The sequence below is a fragment of the Nannobrachium achirus genome (genome assembly GCF_963921795.1).
Source record: "Nannobrachium achirus genome assembly, chromosome: 23".
Lineage (NCBI taxonomy): Eukaryota > Metazoa > Chordata > Actinopteri > Myctophiformes > Myctophidae > Nannobrachium > Nannobrachium achirus.
The window spans coordinates 46,476,577-46,494,427 of record NC_137830.1 but is presented as its reverse complement, the minus strand read 5'-3'; the positions used below and the strand labels follow the sequence as shown (position 1 = coordinate 46,494,427).

At 43.2% G+C, this 17,851-nt stretch overlaps 1 protein-coding gene across 1 annotated transcript; it reads right to left on the bottom strand.

The window, feature by feature from the left end:
* Positions 1 to 1,641: 1,641 nt before the first annotated feature.
* LOC308309146 (mitogen-activated protein kinase 11-like) lies at positions 1,642 to 16,299 on the bottom strand. The gene is made up of 12 exons (XM_080754622.1): positions 16,147 to 16,299; positions 8,064 to 8,193; positions 7,888 to 7,946; positions 6,609 to 6,720; positions 5,472 to 5,501; positions 4,843 to 4,890; positions 4,639 to 4,753; positions 4,463 to 4,534; positions 3,903 to 3,982; positions 3,575 to 3,653; positions 3,172 to 3,345; positions 1,642 to 2,555 (listed from the first exon to the last, which is right to left on the bottom strand). Exons 1-12 carry the CDS (start codon positions 16,257 to 16,259, stop codon positions 2,482 to 2,484), a joined length of 1,086 nt encoding a protein of 361 aa, XP_080610748.1. The 5' UTR covers positions 16,260 to 16,299; the 3' UTR covers positions 1,642 to 2,481.
* Between the last annotated feature and the right edge of the window lie 1,552 nt (positions 16,300 to 17,851).

The window sequence follows — 17,851 nt, the reverse complement described above, 5'->3', positions numbered from 1 at the left end:
GGAAAGGGTTTTATCTTGGCCTCTAGGGAGTGCGCTTACAAAGTTTGAAACTGATCGGTGGAGTTATAGGTAAAACCACAAATCGGCCTGTTATAGCGCCACCATGAGGCTGATTTCAAAAAATGTAAGTGGCATTTTTCCTCTACCTAATAGGAACGTGTGTGCGCGATTTCATGATAATTGTCTCCACCAGCCGAAGGCATGGGGGAGAGTATGTTTTCCCCTTCGTCCGTCCGTGTGTGTGTCCGTCCGTCCGTGTGTCCTCGCAGTTTGTGTGCAGCTAATCTCAGTCGCCGTTGGCCCGGTCGCTGCCAAAGTGAGCACACACATTCCCTGGATGCCAATCTAGAACCTCTGCCCTAAATTTTTCAAATGGGCCTTTTCTAGCGCCACCTAGTGGCCGATGTTCGCAAAACACATTTCTGTGCACTACTCTTACAGATTTTGTCCAAAAATCCTACAAATCGGTAGGCAGTATCTCGACAGTCAGGCGATTGAGATTAGGTGCACACAAACTGCGAGGACACACGGACGGACGGACGGACGCACGCACCCACGCACGGACGGACACACGGACGGACGGACACACGGACGAAGGGGAAAACATACTCTCCCCCATGCCTTCGGCTGGTGGAGACAACAAATTAAATTGGAAGTAATGAAACAAAGAAAATGGCAACATTGGAAAAAATGGACACTACAAAACAGAAGCTAAGAACCCGATGATCTTTGTGGGGATCTCTCTCCTGGTTGGATAAAATTTGTATCCCAAAAAATGGTATCCCAACTTGTATGTATTTTCTGTTTACTAAGGAGCTGGAGAGATCCCCCATTACTGAACAAACACACTGTGTTTGTTTGAGTGTAGTCATTTGTTAAGCACATTTCCCCCCCACCAAAAACATAACTTACACCCATTACACCCATTTTACTTGGACATTTTGCAGTATCTACATGTAGTACTCAGGTGTGTACCATATACAATATATTATACAGTAAAATGTGGAACATCAATTAAAATCTGACAGTGTAATTATGGGTAATGTTTTTACACCCTCAGTTACAGTAAATTAACACTCTAGATTTGAACTCCACAGTATGACTTGAATGAGGTTCCTTTAGTCGTCCGCCCCAAAGGACTAATAGTGTGACACCTAAAGTAAGACAGTAAAATAAAACCCTCAGTGTTAATTTTACGCAGAGTATACAAATGGATAAATCATCACTGAGGATTTGACCGTGTACACTGTCAGCAAGAGAGTCCTTTAACCCCTGCTGTCTCTTTTAGATTATGTTGTTCTTCAGCACTATTAGACACCGACTGGGAATAGCCCCTGATTATCTGCTTAAGGTCCTTTATCTTAATTAGTGTAAAGACAGAAATGGGCCCTATACTTGCACAGCACAGTGCTGTGAGACAAAGGTGATGAATGGCTATCAGAAGTAAGCGCTATTAACAGCAGATATGTGTCACGCTAGGTTTTAGTGAAGAATAGACTTGTCAAATAGGTATTTGTCTTGTATGCGGATATGATTTATTGTCATCTGAAGAGAAAATGTCATTTGTTTGTGTGTGTGTCCCCCCCCCCCCCCCAACAAACAGATCAAATATAAACATAAAACATCTAAAACGTTGGTCACAGTTCTTCTTGGCATTGCCTTGTTTGACTGTCAATCATAAAGCTGTCTTTAAAATACTGTGGCAGATGCAATAAGCAGTCTTAATGGAAGTACAGTAGTATCAGTAATATACTGTATGATAAAATGCACACAACTGTCATGCAAGATTATGCAGGCTAACTATGCTAAACTGTTCTGCTAAAATGTGTGACATGACATGGTTGCTGACATATAAATCTATATACAGTATTTAAAGAAAATCCATTGTGATGATGACTGCTTATGCCATCTGTGTCAACTATCTGGGACTGGGTTTTTGTTATAGCTTTGGAAGTTTTTGTATATGTTAGTAGTTTATTTGTAAGGGGCAAGTACAAAGAAACATTGACAGCTGCAGAAGCGGTGTCTGAAGTACTGTGCATGTGTATATAATATAGCCAAAGCTAATTTCCAACACCAGTCCCGTTCTTGTGCGACTTTCTTTCTCTCACACCCAGGCAACCTCTATCTGTAAACAAAATATGCATCATACATGAAGCTGTTCCCAGCGTCACTCATCCGGGTGAGGACAGGACACCCTCCTCCTTTTGTCTGACATCTAGAGAAAGTAGAACCAATAGGGGCCGTCTTTCTTAGATTGCTCCCTATAACCCTGTAATTGTAATGTGCATACTCGTAACCCGTCCTCCCAAAGAAACTCATAAAAGGCAATCAAAGAAATAAAAACGGTCACACAGAGCAGCGGGAGGGAAGATGTCATGCCCGGGGGAATGTCACCTCCAACAGAAAGTCTCTCTGCACTTCCCGCACCCCTGCATGGTCCTTCTCGGGGAGAAAGGGCAGGGCGATGCAGAAAGAGGCTTAGGGCTCCACTTGAAGGTTGTCTGTCTTCTTGACGGGTGCCTTAAAGCCTTTCACTTCCTCAAAAACCAATTCTGTGAAGGGGACGGACAGACTTTAGTTTTGCTACAGAATATGCAGAGGATTTAAAATCCTTCCAAGGATCCTAAAAGGCCCATTCCAATGTCAATACATGTCATATCATACAATAAAGACAAACCATTTCCACATTTATTTAGCAGTGGTTTACATTTGATCCAATGTAATTAAAACCGTATGTCTGGGTCGTAACACCATACCTGAATAACCGTGTCAATGTTGGCCAAATATAAATTTCACAATTAATAAGTCATGGCGATTTGAATTAAGTTCATGAATCAATATTTTCTCCAGGGACTATTTTGGCTGGGCTTTTCAAATCAATTTGCGTTCAAAATATAATGATCACATAACTGACAAAAAATAACCGTGCGGTGATAATCATTTTTGGATTAACTATCTCAAGCAATTTTCAAGCTTATGCAAGTACATTTTCATATTGTAGCGAAATAAAAGGAATCGGCTACCTCTAAAATCAAACAAACTATGGTATGCTTAGGAAAAGGTCGGCAGCAGTAATGTCAAAGGGCTCATAGTCAAAAGGCTAAATAGCAAAATAATGAAAATATCTTTGTTGTTTGATGGCTATCCCAATCGCCCTCTCCCCCTCACCCTTCCACTCCTCCAGTGTGCGGTCCTTGCTCTCCAGTGTTTGGTCATAGGGAGGGGCCTCTGGCTCATCTTCAGGGTCATGGTACTGGGAGAAGTAGGGGTGGGAGAGAGCCTCACTGGCCGAGATCCTACCGTCACAGTCCAGAACCAGCATGCGCTTCAATAGATCCACAGCTAATGCAGAGTTCACGACATGGAGAGACACAGAAAGGCTGTTCATTAAACTTGAATAATCTTTCAAAGTGTGCAGCATTGAACTGAACAGTTTAATTCCAACCATCTGGTTCTGTCAGATTATTGTATGACATTTTTCAACTGATATTAGGGTAACACATGCAGACTTTTAGACGCATGTCCTAATGTTCTTCTTCCAAAACAATCTGATAGGAATCATTTCACACACCAAGGGGGTTTGCTCCTCTAAAGATCTTCTCCAGGTCTTGCTGGGGCATGAAGGGAAGAGACTGGATGTACTTCTGAGCCTGCAAACAAGGATCAATGCATAAGGGACAGCGAAGAGTGCTAGGTGTCAAATGATTGGTCAATACAGTGGTCAATCACCTTGCCACCCACTTACAGCCCCTCATCAGTCAAACGACTAATCAATTAAACTAGTCCAGGCATCCTGGAAAGCATGTCTTTAAAAGAAAAATAAAGTTTCTTAACATTCACATCTACAGAATCTCTCTTCTCTTCCACGCAGTGCATGCAAACCTTCGTTCCTCTCTTACGTGTTCAGAGGAGATTTTCTGCAGGAGCTCGGGGGTGGGCGTGCCCACCACTTCCATGATTCGCTTCAGTTGGTCGATATCTTATGACAGCAGGAGTTAAGGGCAGGCAGGCAGGATTGAGAGTTCAGTCATTAGCTTACAGGGCTGACTCATTATTACTAGCTAGTCACATGGCAACACACGATCGACTGAAGGCACAACACTCTCGACCTGCTGATCGTGAGCAATCGTTGAATTTCAAGTCGTCTTCTCTAGAATGTAGAAGTCCCCACACAGCAACACAGGCGTCAGTAAATCAAATTGGTTTTAGCTCTGCGTTTGGATATAGTGACAAGCTATACAATTCAATCTATTGTGAGCGTTCCCATTCATCCACTCTTGTCTTTTGGTGCACGTCCCTTCTCTGAAAGGCCCTGGGATTGTAATGCAAATCTACGATTGCGGTCTTGTATGTGTCTAGAGAGCAGTTATGGAGGCAACAGAAGTTTTGCTGGTGAGAAAGAAGTTGCAAAGCATAGTGTTCTCTCTCTCTCTCTCAAGTCATTATTAATTAAGGATACAATCGTTGCCGGGAAATAAGACTTTTCCCTTCAGAAGCTCTCCCATGATGCATCCCACTGACCAGATATCAACTGGAACAGACAGCAGAGGTTTTAAACACCAAAACACCAACGCATGGATAGTAGTGATGAGCGTTTTCAGTAATTACACACTTGTTTCAGATCAGTTCTCTTACCATTTTGATTGTAGTGCATCCAGTTGAGCATGATTTCTGGGGCTCGATACCAGCGAGTTGCCACATACCCTGTCATCTCATCATCGGTCTGTCTGGCCAGTCCAAAGTCAAGGATCTGTGGAACAGATACATGTTTTGTCAGTGTTAACACCCTTGCTTGAGGTTAGGAAGAAGGATGTGTTGCAATGGGCGGTCTGGTCTTACCCTGAGCTCACAGTCTTCATTAACGGCTACATTACTGGGCTTCAGGTCCTTTCATGGGCAATAAAACAGACAAAAAATTACATTATGCTAAATGAAGGAGACATAAGCCCCATTTCCACTGTAGGGCCGACGCAGAACCACAACTTTCCAGAACCAAGAACTTTCAAGAACCTGTGAAGTTCTGGGACCAGGTTCTGCTTACGTTTCCATATAACCAGAACTAACTGGGAAGGTCCCAAAAAAAGAGCACCAGCGCTGCTGGCCCCGCCCATAGGTTCCCAGAACTCAAGTTTAGTTCTACCTCAGGAGCAGGACAGAAAAAAGGTTCCAGGAACCTCGTCTGGAACCGGGCCTTGTGCAATGGAAACAAAACCAGAACCAAAAAAATTGGTTCAGGTTCCTGAAAGTTCTGGTTCCACCTTGCAGTGGAAATGGGGCTATATACTGAAAGTCAAAGAGACGAGAGAAGCGATAAAGTCTATTCTTGCCGTGCCCAAACTAGTGACGCCAGTTTGTAAGTGGTTAAAGGAAAGTAAAACATATGTTACTAATAACTCTTGGGCAATTAAAAAAAAAAGTTCCAGTTAATATTATGAAAGAAGGAGTTGCAAAGAGTAGCCACCACTCACTCTGTGGATCAGTCCTGCTGAATGGATGTACTGTTCAAGGAACCACAGGATGGAGGGATGGGGGAGGAGTGAGAGGAGAAGAGAGAGGACAAAAAGAGACAAGGAGGGTCAACACTGAATTCCAGCATTGACTAAAAGGGGTCTCTCTTTGTCTTGTTCTGCAGTAAAACTATGCAGGCCGGCCAGTGCACTCTTTCCCATGTTGCCATGCAAGCAAATTGAACAATATGTCATATGTTATATTTATGCATAGTAGAAGGGGGGAAGGAAATAAATCATTACTGAGTAAAAGGCAGTTCACACGAATATGTCATATAGTTTATATTTATGCATGCTAGAATACTTGAGTACTACTTGGAATTATTGAGTAAAAGACTATAAAGATAACTAATATAGTTTGACTCAAGTGGATGGTAGTGTGTCCACAACTATAACAAAGACAATGGTGAACGATATAGTTATCGTTAATGTTATAGTGCTTGGTGAGAACAGCCCTTTAAAAGTGACCATTTAGCACGTTAGTTACAAACTTATAATTAACATTTTTAGAGGATGTAATCAACTGTACTCAGTACTCAGTAACTTGTGTTTTACTATAATGAAAAAACGAAGGAGTAAAATCTGCACACCTGCAGGAAAAATACTTTTGTTTCGTGAAGGATTTAAAAAACAATTACACTCTTTATCAAGCTCACAAAGAAACTAGAACTATTAGGATAAGACCTCGTTTCGATCTACACAGGGTGGATGGGAGAGATGGGTGGGTGGATTTGAATCATTTCATTTTTATAAACAATAAAATTATAGTTACAGAAGCTTGAGATAGCATGCAGCATCCGCTTATTTGTTACTACAACATGTTACAAAGATTGATACATGTTGAAGGAAATCTATTAATAATTTGTATTTGGGTGCAAAACCAATGGTCCTCAAAGTGGGGCCCAGGAACCCTCTAGGTTCCTTAAGGCGGGTTCAAAATGGACCCTTACAGGACTGTAACTCTGTAACAGATTTATTCTTTGCTCTAAGTCTTAAGTAATCTAAAACATGAACCCTTGTTGTGAAAAAAGGTTGAGAACCAGGTGTACTCTGTATGTGGTGATCATTAAAGTACTGGTTGGTACTGAGTTAAAGTACCTTGAGGCCTCGAAGGAGCTGGTAAATAAGGAACTGTACGTGCTCGTCTGATAGCCGCTGGAATTTGACAATGTTGTTGAGGTCCGCCCCCATCAGGTTGGTCACCAGATAACTGCAATAAGGGAGGGAGGAGGGAGTTCATTAGAATGGTTGCCATGACAACCCTCAGATGTTTTCACAGCTTGAAACTCCTCTAGAACAGTGGTTCCCAACTTGTGGACCGGAGGCCCACTGGTGGGCCAAGAGGGTATTGCAAATAATTGGCAGAACACTACGATTTGATATAACATTAATATACAAAACAATGTTTTCATTGTGATACAGATAAACAGGCACTTAATAATACTGCGTAGGTTCCATTGATCCAAGCTGGAACACACTCGCTTGATTGATCAATAAATGTGCTCTGAAAATGCACGTGGCCCGCCCATCTCACCACTGAAAACGCAGTGAACCCTTCCAACAGACAGATTTTTATGGGTCCCTTAATTTTTAGTTTCATACATTTTGTTTTTTAATTAAGCCTTTTATTATTATTCTAAATATTAAGCTATTATAATTTCTTTCATGAATTTAAAACAGTAATTTCATGAAGAAATGAAAGAAAAATCTAAGAAATTCCAAAAAGTATAAAACAAATGTTTAAGAAGTGGTGAAAATAGCCGATCTATTAAAGCAAACGTCTAATTTCTCTTTTAGTCCACGGGCTAAAACGTTTGGGAACCACTGGTCTAGAATGCTCAACTCCCACACCCCCCCCACAAGAGGTAGCAAGTATAAGTCTGGAATAAAAAATGTACTTGAGTAAAAGTACTCATTAGGCAGAATGTCCTATTTCAAGTTTTCAAATGAATGAAAATCTTTCAAAAATAGTAGATCTACAAGCTCACAATGTGTTGCATCGCGACGGATTGTGAGCTTGTAGATCGGCTATTTTCAAAAGGTCGAAATGTATATAAGTGGTTAATGTATATTTTGTGATAATAATCAAAATATACAAAGTAACTAGTAACTAAAGTTTTCAAATAAATGTAGTGGAGTAAAAGTACAATATTTGTATTGGAAATAAAACTCAAGTAAAGTACAAATACCTCAAAATTGTACTTAAGTACAATACTTAAGTAAATCAGTAAGTAAAACAACCCATTTTCAATATTGATGTCATTAATATACCTTAGAGGTATATTAATGACATAGTTCAATATTGAAAATGGGTGGTTTTCCCCTTTCATTACTTTACTCCACTGGCCACATGGCTATTTGGTAATAAAACATTTACACTTCATTGAAGTCCTCTAATGCTGCAGCGGGGGTGAACACGTCCAATAACCCTATGACCTGTGAAGACAAGAGACAAGAGGGAGAGCTTAATCAATAAGGGCTACAGTACTCGGCACAGATCATTCCTTCTTTCTTTCCGTCTGTTTAGCGATTTTTCATGAGGCTCATACTAACATTCTCATGTTTCATGTGCTTGAGCAGTCGGAGTTCCCGGTATGAACGGCGACTATGGATCAGCGACTGAAAGGGCCTGGACAGCTTCTTCACCGCAACCTTCTGTCGTAACCGCACGTCGTAAGCAGAACTAGAAAAAGGGAAGACAGAGAGAGAGAGAGAGAAATATATGATGGTTGGTGATCAGTGGTGGACAAAGTACTCACAAGTAAAAGTAGCAATACTGCAATGTAGAAATACTCTGTTACAAGTAAAAGTCCGGAAATCAAAATGTACTTAGAGTAAACGTATGAAAGTATTAATGCACTAAAAGTAAAAGTACAAAATGTTTGAAATTAACAGATCTACAAGCTCACAACGCGTCGCATCACGACACGTTGTGAGCTTGTAGATGCAGTGGAGTAGAAGTAAAAGTATTGGAAATTAGAAATACTCATGTAAAGTACAAGTACCCCGAAATTGTATTTAAGTACAGTACTTAAGTACGTGTACTTGGTTACTTTACACCACTGTTGGTTATGCATATTAAAGAGCCCTGTTTATTTAATTTGGCCCTTTTAAAATGGATATGTCATTCCACATTGCATAGGGCGCACATTGCTGCGGCTGCTTTGGTTGTGCCTGTGCCTTTTCAGCGTGCCCCGCTTTTTGAGCACTTAAGAGTCCTACATCCATCAGAGAACGGAAGCCTGCTCGCTGCCTGGAGGCAAACAGGAAGGAGAAGTGATTGGGAAATGCTACCGAAATCGGCAACAAGAAGCATGAAGTGAAACTGTGAGGCAGAGGCACACTTGGTGTTGAAAAGTAAGAATGAGTGTTGATACAGTGCTCCATCATCATTGTCTCCACCAGCCGAAGGCTGAGGGGAGACTATGTTTTCCCCTCCGTCCGTCCGTCCGTCCGTGCGTCCGTGCGTCCGTGCGTCCGTGCGTCCGTGCGTGCGTCCTCGCAGTTTGTGAACACCTAATCTCAGTCGCCGTTGGCCCGGTCGCTGCCAAAGTGAGCACACACATTCCCTGGATGCCAATCTAGAACCTCTGCCCTAAATTTTTCAAATGGGCCTTTTCTAGCGCCAACTAGTGGCCGATGTTTGCTAAACACATTTCTGTGCACTACTCTTACAGATTTTGTCCAAAAATCCTACAAATCGGTAGGCAATATCTCGACAGTCATGTGATCGACACGGATCTGTCCGATTTTGCATATTCCATCCTGATTGGCTAAGATTGGCTTCCAAAGTTTGTGGGATTGAGCCGTTTTGAACAAATTGCCTCAAATCACAAACGCAAAGTGCAATTATCATGAAATCGCGCAAACACGTTCCCACTAGGCCGAGGAAGAAATGCCACTTAATTTTTTTTTTATCAGCCTCATGGTGGCGCTATAACAGCCCGATTTGTGGTTTTACCTATAACTCCACCGATCAGTTTCAAACTTTGTAAGCGCACTCCCTAGAGGCTAAGGATAAACCTTTGCCCTGCATTTTTCACATCAGCCTTTTATAGCGCCACCTTTGGGCCGACTTATGTAAAACACATTTTTGGATATTACTCCTTGAGATTTTATCCAAAAATCATGCAAATCGGTACACAGTATCTCTATAGTCATGTGATCAAGTCCGATCCATCTGATATTTCACATTCCATCCTGATTGGCTAATATTAGCTTCCAAAGTTTGCAGGATTGCTCAGTTTTTGAACAAAATGCCTCAAATCATCAACGCAGCTTGCGATTACCGTGACATTTGCCACACATATTCCCACTAGGTCAAGGAACAAATGCTACCTTTTTAACATTGTCCTGTTATAGCGCCACCAGCAGGTAGACTTTAGCAAAACACATTTTTGGAACACAATGCTTGAAATCATGCATGCAGCGTCCGATTGCCATGAAAGATCTAAGGTGAAGAACACATGCCACCCTTTTTACATTGGCCTATTATACAGTAGCACCACCAGGACGCACGGCCTGGTGGAGACCTGTGCTCGGAAGAGCACTGCTTCTAGTTATATTATACACTGGACTGGCTCGTCTTCGCCACCCTCTTACCACCTTATGAAACTTAGCACAATTATGTTGCTCCATCATTACATGTTTGCTCAATACATGCCGTTTATGAGCAGGGTAGATTGATTGATTGATTGATTGATTGAAGACTTTATTAGAAGTTTGCATAGGAAAAGGTACAGTTTCATGACGGTACAGTTCACTGGAGGTCTACTAAAAGGAGATCCATGAAAAGACTAAGCTTATTTCCACTGGAAACCAGATTGCATGTCTTTCTGCAGTGCTAAAAATCCATTTTATTTCCTGTCTCCAAAAGCACCTGCTGCCTGTCCAGATGCCCCTGACCGGCCGTAGCCAAACAGGCAGCCAGTCTCCTATCCTTCCGTCTGACATAAGCCAGGCCTCTGTTGTCTGTTCATATTCATAACACCCCTCCATAGTCCATACAAGGCTCTGACTGCAACTCTCTGTGTCCACAACACGACACTAGCTGGCCACGGCATCGATTTCCTTCTTCTTTTATGTCAGACACACGCGCGCACACACACACACACACACACACACACACACACACACACACACACACACACTGCCCAGCCAGCCCTTAATGCACCTCCGGTTTCAAAACAGGAATGAGTGGGTGATGGGGGGGGCATCTATGGTATTACAAATATCCGATGTGAGGTGAGTCAGCTGAGCTCAGCAGCCAAACACAGATGGAAGAACACAGACACACGCTGAGAAGAATCATTTGTGCCCATATGATTTAACCGCTATTCCTATGACTGGTAACACATAGGAAACTAAATGCATTCAGGTTAATTCAAGGGAAAAGCTAGCAAATAGACCTACTGTATGCATAAATAAGGACTTTATAGAGAGAGAAAATGTCTTGCTCAAATTGCAGGTTAGACATAGTATGTCTCTGTTCTACCCCATGTCGTCCAGGTTATTTATGACTTGTATTAGAACACAGCATCTCCAATTTCATGTATCGAGCATCCCATTTGCTGTCGGCCTCATCTGTGTCCAGAGGGAGAGAGACATGCACAGTACATGCACACACACACACACACACACACACACACACACGCACACACACACGCGCGCACAGTGCATGCGCACAGACACAAATTCTGTCCTGCATGGCTGCATCTCTATCTTTTATATGGTACTGTGATAATCAGTCTGTAACAGAAGGTAATATGCCATTACAGTTCCATCTTTTAAGCCATCAAAGGCCCAAAACCTCTCCCTACAAGGGTCCCAGTAATCGATACATGGTGAAAACGTCTGAGGTTCAGTCTCCCCTGCAGGGCAGGCATGTGTACTTGCAGGCCCTGAACCCCAACAACATCTGCTCACTCTGGATAAGTGCCAACAAAAAGTCAACTTAACAGCATCAGCAGCAGCAACAACAACAACAGTACAACAACAATAACTGAGTCATGATATTCCATCTGAGGTCAGCTGGTCAAAACAGCCCAGTTCCAATCCAGGAAACAGATGATGCAGCACGAGACGACTAAAGATCAGGGATTGCAGACTGAAAGCTGCAAGAAGACGTTATTGGACAATCAAGAGACAAGAATGTGGCAATGCTGCTGACCTACTGAATGGTTCTTAGGAGATATCAACTTCACAATAAAGCTCTCAGATAGTTCTCTCTCTCTCTGTCTGTCTGTCTGTCTCACTCACTTACACACACAAATACACGCATGCACGCACACCAGGGGTGGTTTTATGGCTGTACAGCATGGTATATACATTTGTCTGATCCTTGACCTCAGGCATGCAATCTCAGGAGTCTTTACCAGGAGAATGGAGGTTCTACTTGAGATCAATAAAGAGACTGTTGTAACTGTGCACCTTCAGGTGTACTGAAGAGTCTTCAGTAGACTTCCCTCATGACCCTGCACGGACCCTGCAGCTATCCCCACCCTCCAACAAAAAAAATCACACCCGTGTGAACTGAGCGGTGGTTGTGGAGGCTGTGCAACAGCACTACTGGGTGGGTTCAGCGGGGTTAGTGTGCTTTACAATGCTGTAGTTTCTTCACACACTCTAATTTATTTGACCCTAAAACATTCAGTTTGTTAATAATAATAATAATACTTGACCACACATGCTGACCCACCCTTCCCCCCTGTGTGTGTGTGTGTGTGTGTGTGTGTGTGTGTGTGTGTGTGTGTGTGTGTGTGAGAGAGAACAACAGCGCCCCTCCCTTAACATGTGTGGTCAGAAAAGGTACTGCATGCTTGAGGCTACATACACGGACGGCCGGACGGATACCCACACACACGGCCACGTATAGGAGACGGTGTGACCACCGCTCAAAAACATGCCCCCCCACCACCACGGCATGAACCCCAATGTCAGCCCCATCCCCCCCAGCCATCTGCTAATCAATCAGTCTTTCCATGAGAAAGTCAGTGACAATGGCTGGAGATCAGCGACGACAACAATGCAGGGCAGGCCACGATATGGTGTGGGGGTTTGCTCTCTGTCTGTCTGTGACGTCTGTCTGTCTGTGCGTGAGTGCGTGCTGTGTAAGAGTACCTCAGAATGCTCAGATACTAATAATATGTAGATCTTTTGTTTGTTTCTTATTGATTGATCTCTCTTCATTCTGGCCCCTCATCTTTTTTTAAGGAAATAACTAAAATCATGGAAGAGCATGCACAAAAACCTGTGACGTGTCATGTGACAAATAATAAAGCTGATTCTGATCCTGAGAGAGAAAGAGAGAGATGAAGAGAGCAGGAGAGAGCGGAAGTGCCGAAATAGAGAGAAACAGAAACAGACAGACTGGAGGCAAGATAAGTGAGAGACCTCTGGTTCATGATGATCCAGAGGTTGCTTACAGAGGTATAATGCGCATGACATCATCATCATCATACCCGGAAGTTATGCGGGAACGCCTACTGAGTGGCAAAAAAAAAAAAAAAAAAAAACTTTCTGGCCTTGACAGCCAAACAGAAAAGTCCTATCTGGTTGCATTAAACAACGTTAAATAACGTTAAACTCACTTTGCCACTCGATTTGCCATTCACTTTATGCATGCGCAAATTGCGCATACCCTCTGTAATCAGCTATAATGGTATGTGTGTGTGTGTATTCATACTAGTGCTGTCTAGCTTACAGCGGATCACCTTTTCAGTTCAAAGGAACAGACAGATACACGTCTATCAGTGAGAATAACATCTGACTACCCAAATAAAAATACTGGAGCACTCGAGTGACTCGACTGGTCTGCAATCTCTGCATGTTCTTTATTTCTACCTTCTGCTGGCTGAAGCGTGCAGACTTCTCTTTACCTACATGTGTATCAGTTTCCACGTGATCTAATCATTTTTGGTGGCGCCCCATGCCTCCATCCATGAGACGTTGCACGATGGTCTGGAAGCAAATGCCACACAGTCTGGTCATTGAGATATATTATGTTGAGTTAAACATGCTCACGTCTTCAACTCATGCGAGTTAGAATGAGTCATTCTGACAGAGAGCTGGAGTTTTCGGGCTGAAAAACAGGGTTTCTCGTTGGGATCTGACGTGTACAACTAGTATGGACAGGTCAGGTCAGGTGGATTAATATTGACAGACTTGCTTATGTAGTGATACGCGGAAGCGGGGATTGAACCCGGGACTCCCACTCGCCAGTCCAACGCACAACCAGTCGTGCTAATAGGGCTGAGCCCGATTAGCAGGGCTGTTGTCGCTGGTTCATGGCTGGGTGCTACATTCACCCCCCTGGTCTTTTGGAGCGCGCCCTCGCGCTTCACACATCACGCCGCGGACCGCCGCACACGACGTGGCACTAGTCCCTCGCGCGAGGACATCACGCTCCTCATCCTGCCGTCAACGCCAGATGTAGTGTTACGCGGAAGCGGGGATTGAACCCGGGACTAATGTAGCACCCAGCCATGAACCAGCGACAACAGCCCTGCTAATCGGGCTCAGCCCTATTAGCACGACTGGTTGTGCGTTGGACTGGCGAGTGGGAGTCCCGGGTTCAATCCCCGCTTCCGCGTATCACTACACTTATCACCATGACACCTTGCCATAGCAACGGGATTTCTCTGGGCAACAGACAGAGCGGACTATAATAATAATAATAAGCAGCATTACAATATGTCTGCAAGTGGAGTGATAGGCTAAAGAAAGGAATTTGAGAGCAGGTTGTTGTGATGGAGATGGGATGCTATATACGTATTACGTAATTATGATGGACTTGAAATCTGGTCAAATATTATGTCCTGTAATGTAGAGGTAATTTCAGCATTCAGCTCCAATGGGCTATTGGGCTACCAATTATTTGAACTGAGAATCACTTATATTGCCGGTCGTACGACGAAGTATACACTTGGCATTACTGCCTCCTTGGTCCCAGCCAGGAAGGTAGGCTTGCCCGTTCCCTTCCGAACGTGACATGTAGCCTACCCTCCCCCCATTCATGATCTGCCAGTGTGCTAATATTAAAAGTATGTATGAATGAACACCTCTGGAGCAGGGTTGTCAACATTGGACGGTCAGAATCCAGGAGATTTATTTTTTGGGGGGTGCGCAGAACTCTCCTACCGGGGTCTAGGGGTCCTCTCCCCAAAACCTCTTAACAGATATATACTTTCCTGTGTTCTGTTGAGTTTTGTGCATGTTTGATACTTTTATCAGGCTTGCTTTACTAGCACTGGTATAATTTCAGCCTTAAATGCCAAATGTAGGTGAATAATAATGACTTCTCATCTTTAAGTCATTATATGATCTTTCTTGCATGCATTGCCCCCAACCCTAAAGCGGGGGGTCTGGGGGTCCACCCCCAGAAAAAATATAACATAGTAGATGTAATTTCCTGTGTTCTGGTGAATTTTGGGAGTTTGATACCAAATCCAGGAGAAATCCAGGAGATTTGCCAATCCAGGAGCATGCCAGGAGATGGGGTCAAAATCCAGGAGAGTTGACAAGCCTGCTCTGGAGTTGTTCCTGTTATGAGCCACATTAACAATGTAGAAAATGTCTCTTTACAAAGCCTGATACCAAATTCAATCTAATCTAATTCAGCACCGGCTGTTTTATCGATGACACCAATCGCCTGATTGAAGTCTAGACATACAGTATACAGCTATATGGGCTATTCTTTGTATACAGTATTTACCGTACGTACGTAGCCTCCAACAGGCTCCCGTCAGTCCGTGTATAGGCTATACGTTTCCTCCAAACAATGACCCGGCATGTTTCCGCGTAAAAAATAACAACATACCGGTAGGCTAATTATTGCAATAACATCAAAGTTAGATCTTAGGAACAGACGAGTCCTTTCAGCTATACTCATTGCAATGTTTAGTCTTCCAGGACTGCACCGGGATTCTCGTATTAATTATACTCCAATCTAACAATATAACATTTCTGTGTGCGGTGGTTAAACGTAGCATATCTTGAAAGAGTTCTTAACGATATGTCACAGATGAGCCCTTGCGCCGCAAGAAAGTATGCGCGCCCTCTCGTCTGTAATAAAAATAAAAAATACAGTTTCACTGCTCACCAAAACAAACTAACAAAGACGGCTTTAGGGAGTTGAAAGCCTACTCTCCTTAGTGGGAACACTCTGAGCCCCCCATCGCACGTCTAAAATACACTTTTTATCCAGAAAAGAAAATATTTCACCGGAAGGCAAAATCTGGTCAATGGAACTTTCTATTAATAAGATCTGTAGAGGGCGCTGTGGAGTAGCTAAAACCCCCGGTGAAATATCTTCTTTTCTGGCCAAAAAGTGTATTTTAGTCGTGAGATGGGGGGCTCCGACGCCTTCGAGTGTTCCCACTAAGGAAAGTAGGCTTTCAACATCTTAGAACAGTCTTTGTTTTGGGAGTGGCGAAACAATATTTTTTTTAAATTTGACTACAGACGAGAGGCTGAGCGGCTGTGAGCGCTAAAGGGCTCATCGGTGACATAGTGTTAAAGAGAACAGCTTCTATACGCTGTGGACCAGAGCATAGTAGTAGCGTAGCCGTAGATCTATCTCTCCAACAAATGCAGCCTCGCCCCTCCCTCCGCCAATGGGCTACTATTGCCTACTCACCACACCGAGCCGTAGGCCCCCGAACCCACGGGAGTCAGGTTCTGGTACCGCTCAGGAACCTCCCACACCGTCTTGTTGAGCTCCTGGCGATAATAGCCCGGTCTGGCAGACATTGTTTAACCCCAAACGATGCAGCAGCAGATGCACTCCAGATAGCACCCGGCTGCACACTGTCTGCTCTACGCCTGCAAAATACATGCATGAAGACACATACACACACTTGCGGGCGCGCGCGCACACACACGAGCGATTCAGCCGGTCTCTCTCTGTCACGTCTCTCTCTCTCTCTCTCTCTCTCTCTCTCTCTCGCTCTCTCCCCCTCTCCCTCTCGCTCTCTCTCTCTCTCTCTCTCTGTGGGCATGGGCGGCTATGTTCCGTGAACAAATTTAGTGTCAGCAAATATAAGACTTCCGGTGGCGATCTCTTCAGAATAAGAGTACCCCTAACGTAATTGAAAAACGAATAATTGTGGGCTCGCCTATAAGGCGAGCACACTTTAGATATTGTCATTATTGTGGGCTCGCCAGTACCTGGCGAGCACACTTTAGATATTGTCATTATTGTGGGCTCGCCTATAAGGCGAGCACACTTTAGATATTGTCATTATTTATCTATCAGGCAGGCAATCAACAGTAGACGGGATTTCGGTTCCTTTCTACTCCTACATACTTAGTGAGAAAATGAAAATAAAAACATCAATGTGTTCAGCTTACTGTGGCGACGCGTGCTATTACTTTTTACAGCAATCGGCCAAATGGTGGCGCTGCAGGAAGCCTTCGAAAGTGCGAACTTTGAACAGGTATAGCTCATGCTGTGTTTGAGTTACAGCCATGAAACCTGTATACACTTATGCCTCTCCTCATGCCGAACAACTTTTACCCTCTAACTTTTGACCTCTGACCTTTAGGTCTCCCACAATTCGGAATTATATGAAAAACAGTAAAAATCTATCTCCTCCTGGGTTTTTTTCGATACGCGCACAAAACTTTTTTCACATGAACTTTGGACCAATACGGTCAAACTAATCTCGGCGGATTTCTTTTAAAGTGAAATATAATTTTTTAATAATTCAATAAATATTGCAGTTTTATGCAAATTATTCTTCGGCCTCTAAATCATACATGCAAAGTTACACGTTCATGGCATTTGGCAAAGATGTGGAGGGTTAGTCAAGGTATCACTGAAACCAATTTTATTCCAATCGGCCAAAGGGGGGCGCTATACGAAGCGTCTGAAAATTCAAACTTCAAACGGGCATAAGTCATGACTCGTTTCGTTTGAAGACATGCAACTTGTTACACGCGTGCTTTGACTCAAGCGGAAGACATCTGTGTCGTTGTTAAGTAAGCTCCGCCCTTCGATTTTCCGCCACTTTGAGCAGTTTGTAAAACGCGTAAACCCGCTTTTATTCTGGAATTTTCGCGTCACGTGCACAAAACTTTTTTTACGTGAACTTTGGACCGATATCTAAAGATCTGTCAGATCGGATTTCTTTAACATTGAAACATGCTTTTTTAAATAATTCAAACAATATTGCATTTTTATGCAAATTATTCTTCTGCCTCTAAAACATACAAGCAAAGTCACATTTTCATGACAAAATAGTGTAGAGGGTTAGTTCAAATATCACTGAAACCAATCTTACCCCAAATGGCCAAAGGGGGGCGCTATATAATTTTGAGCAGTTTGTAAAACGCTTAAACCC

What these genes read in the sequence shown, in the direction of transcription:
- LOC308309146 (XM_080754622.1), bottom strand. Translation starts at nt 16,259, where the DNA reads ATGTCTGCCAGACCGGGCTATTATCGCCAGGAGCTCAACAAGACGGTG. An exon ending in AGCACATGAAACATGAGAAT is followed by an intron (nt 7,947 to 8,063) that starts GTTAGTATGAGC and finishes TTGTCTTCACAG; the next exon opens with GTCATAGGGTTATTGGACGT. An exon ending in TAGAGGAGCAAACCCCCTTG is followed by an intron (nt 3,346 to 3,574) that starts GTGTGTGAAATG and finishes ACTCTGCATTAG; the next exon opens with CTGTGGATCTATTGAAGCGC.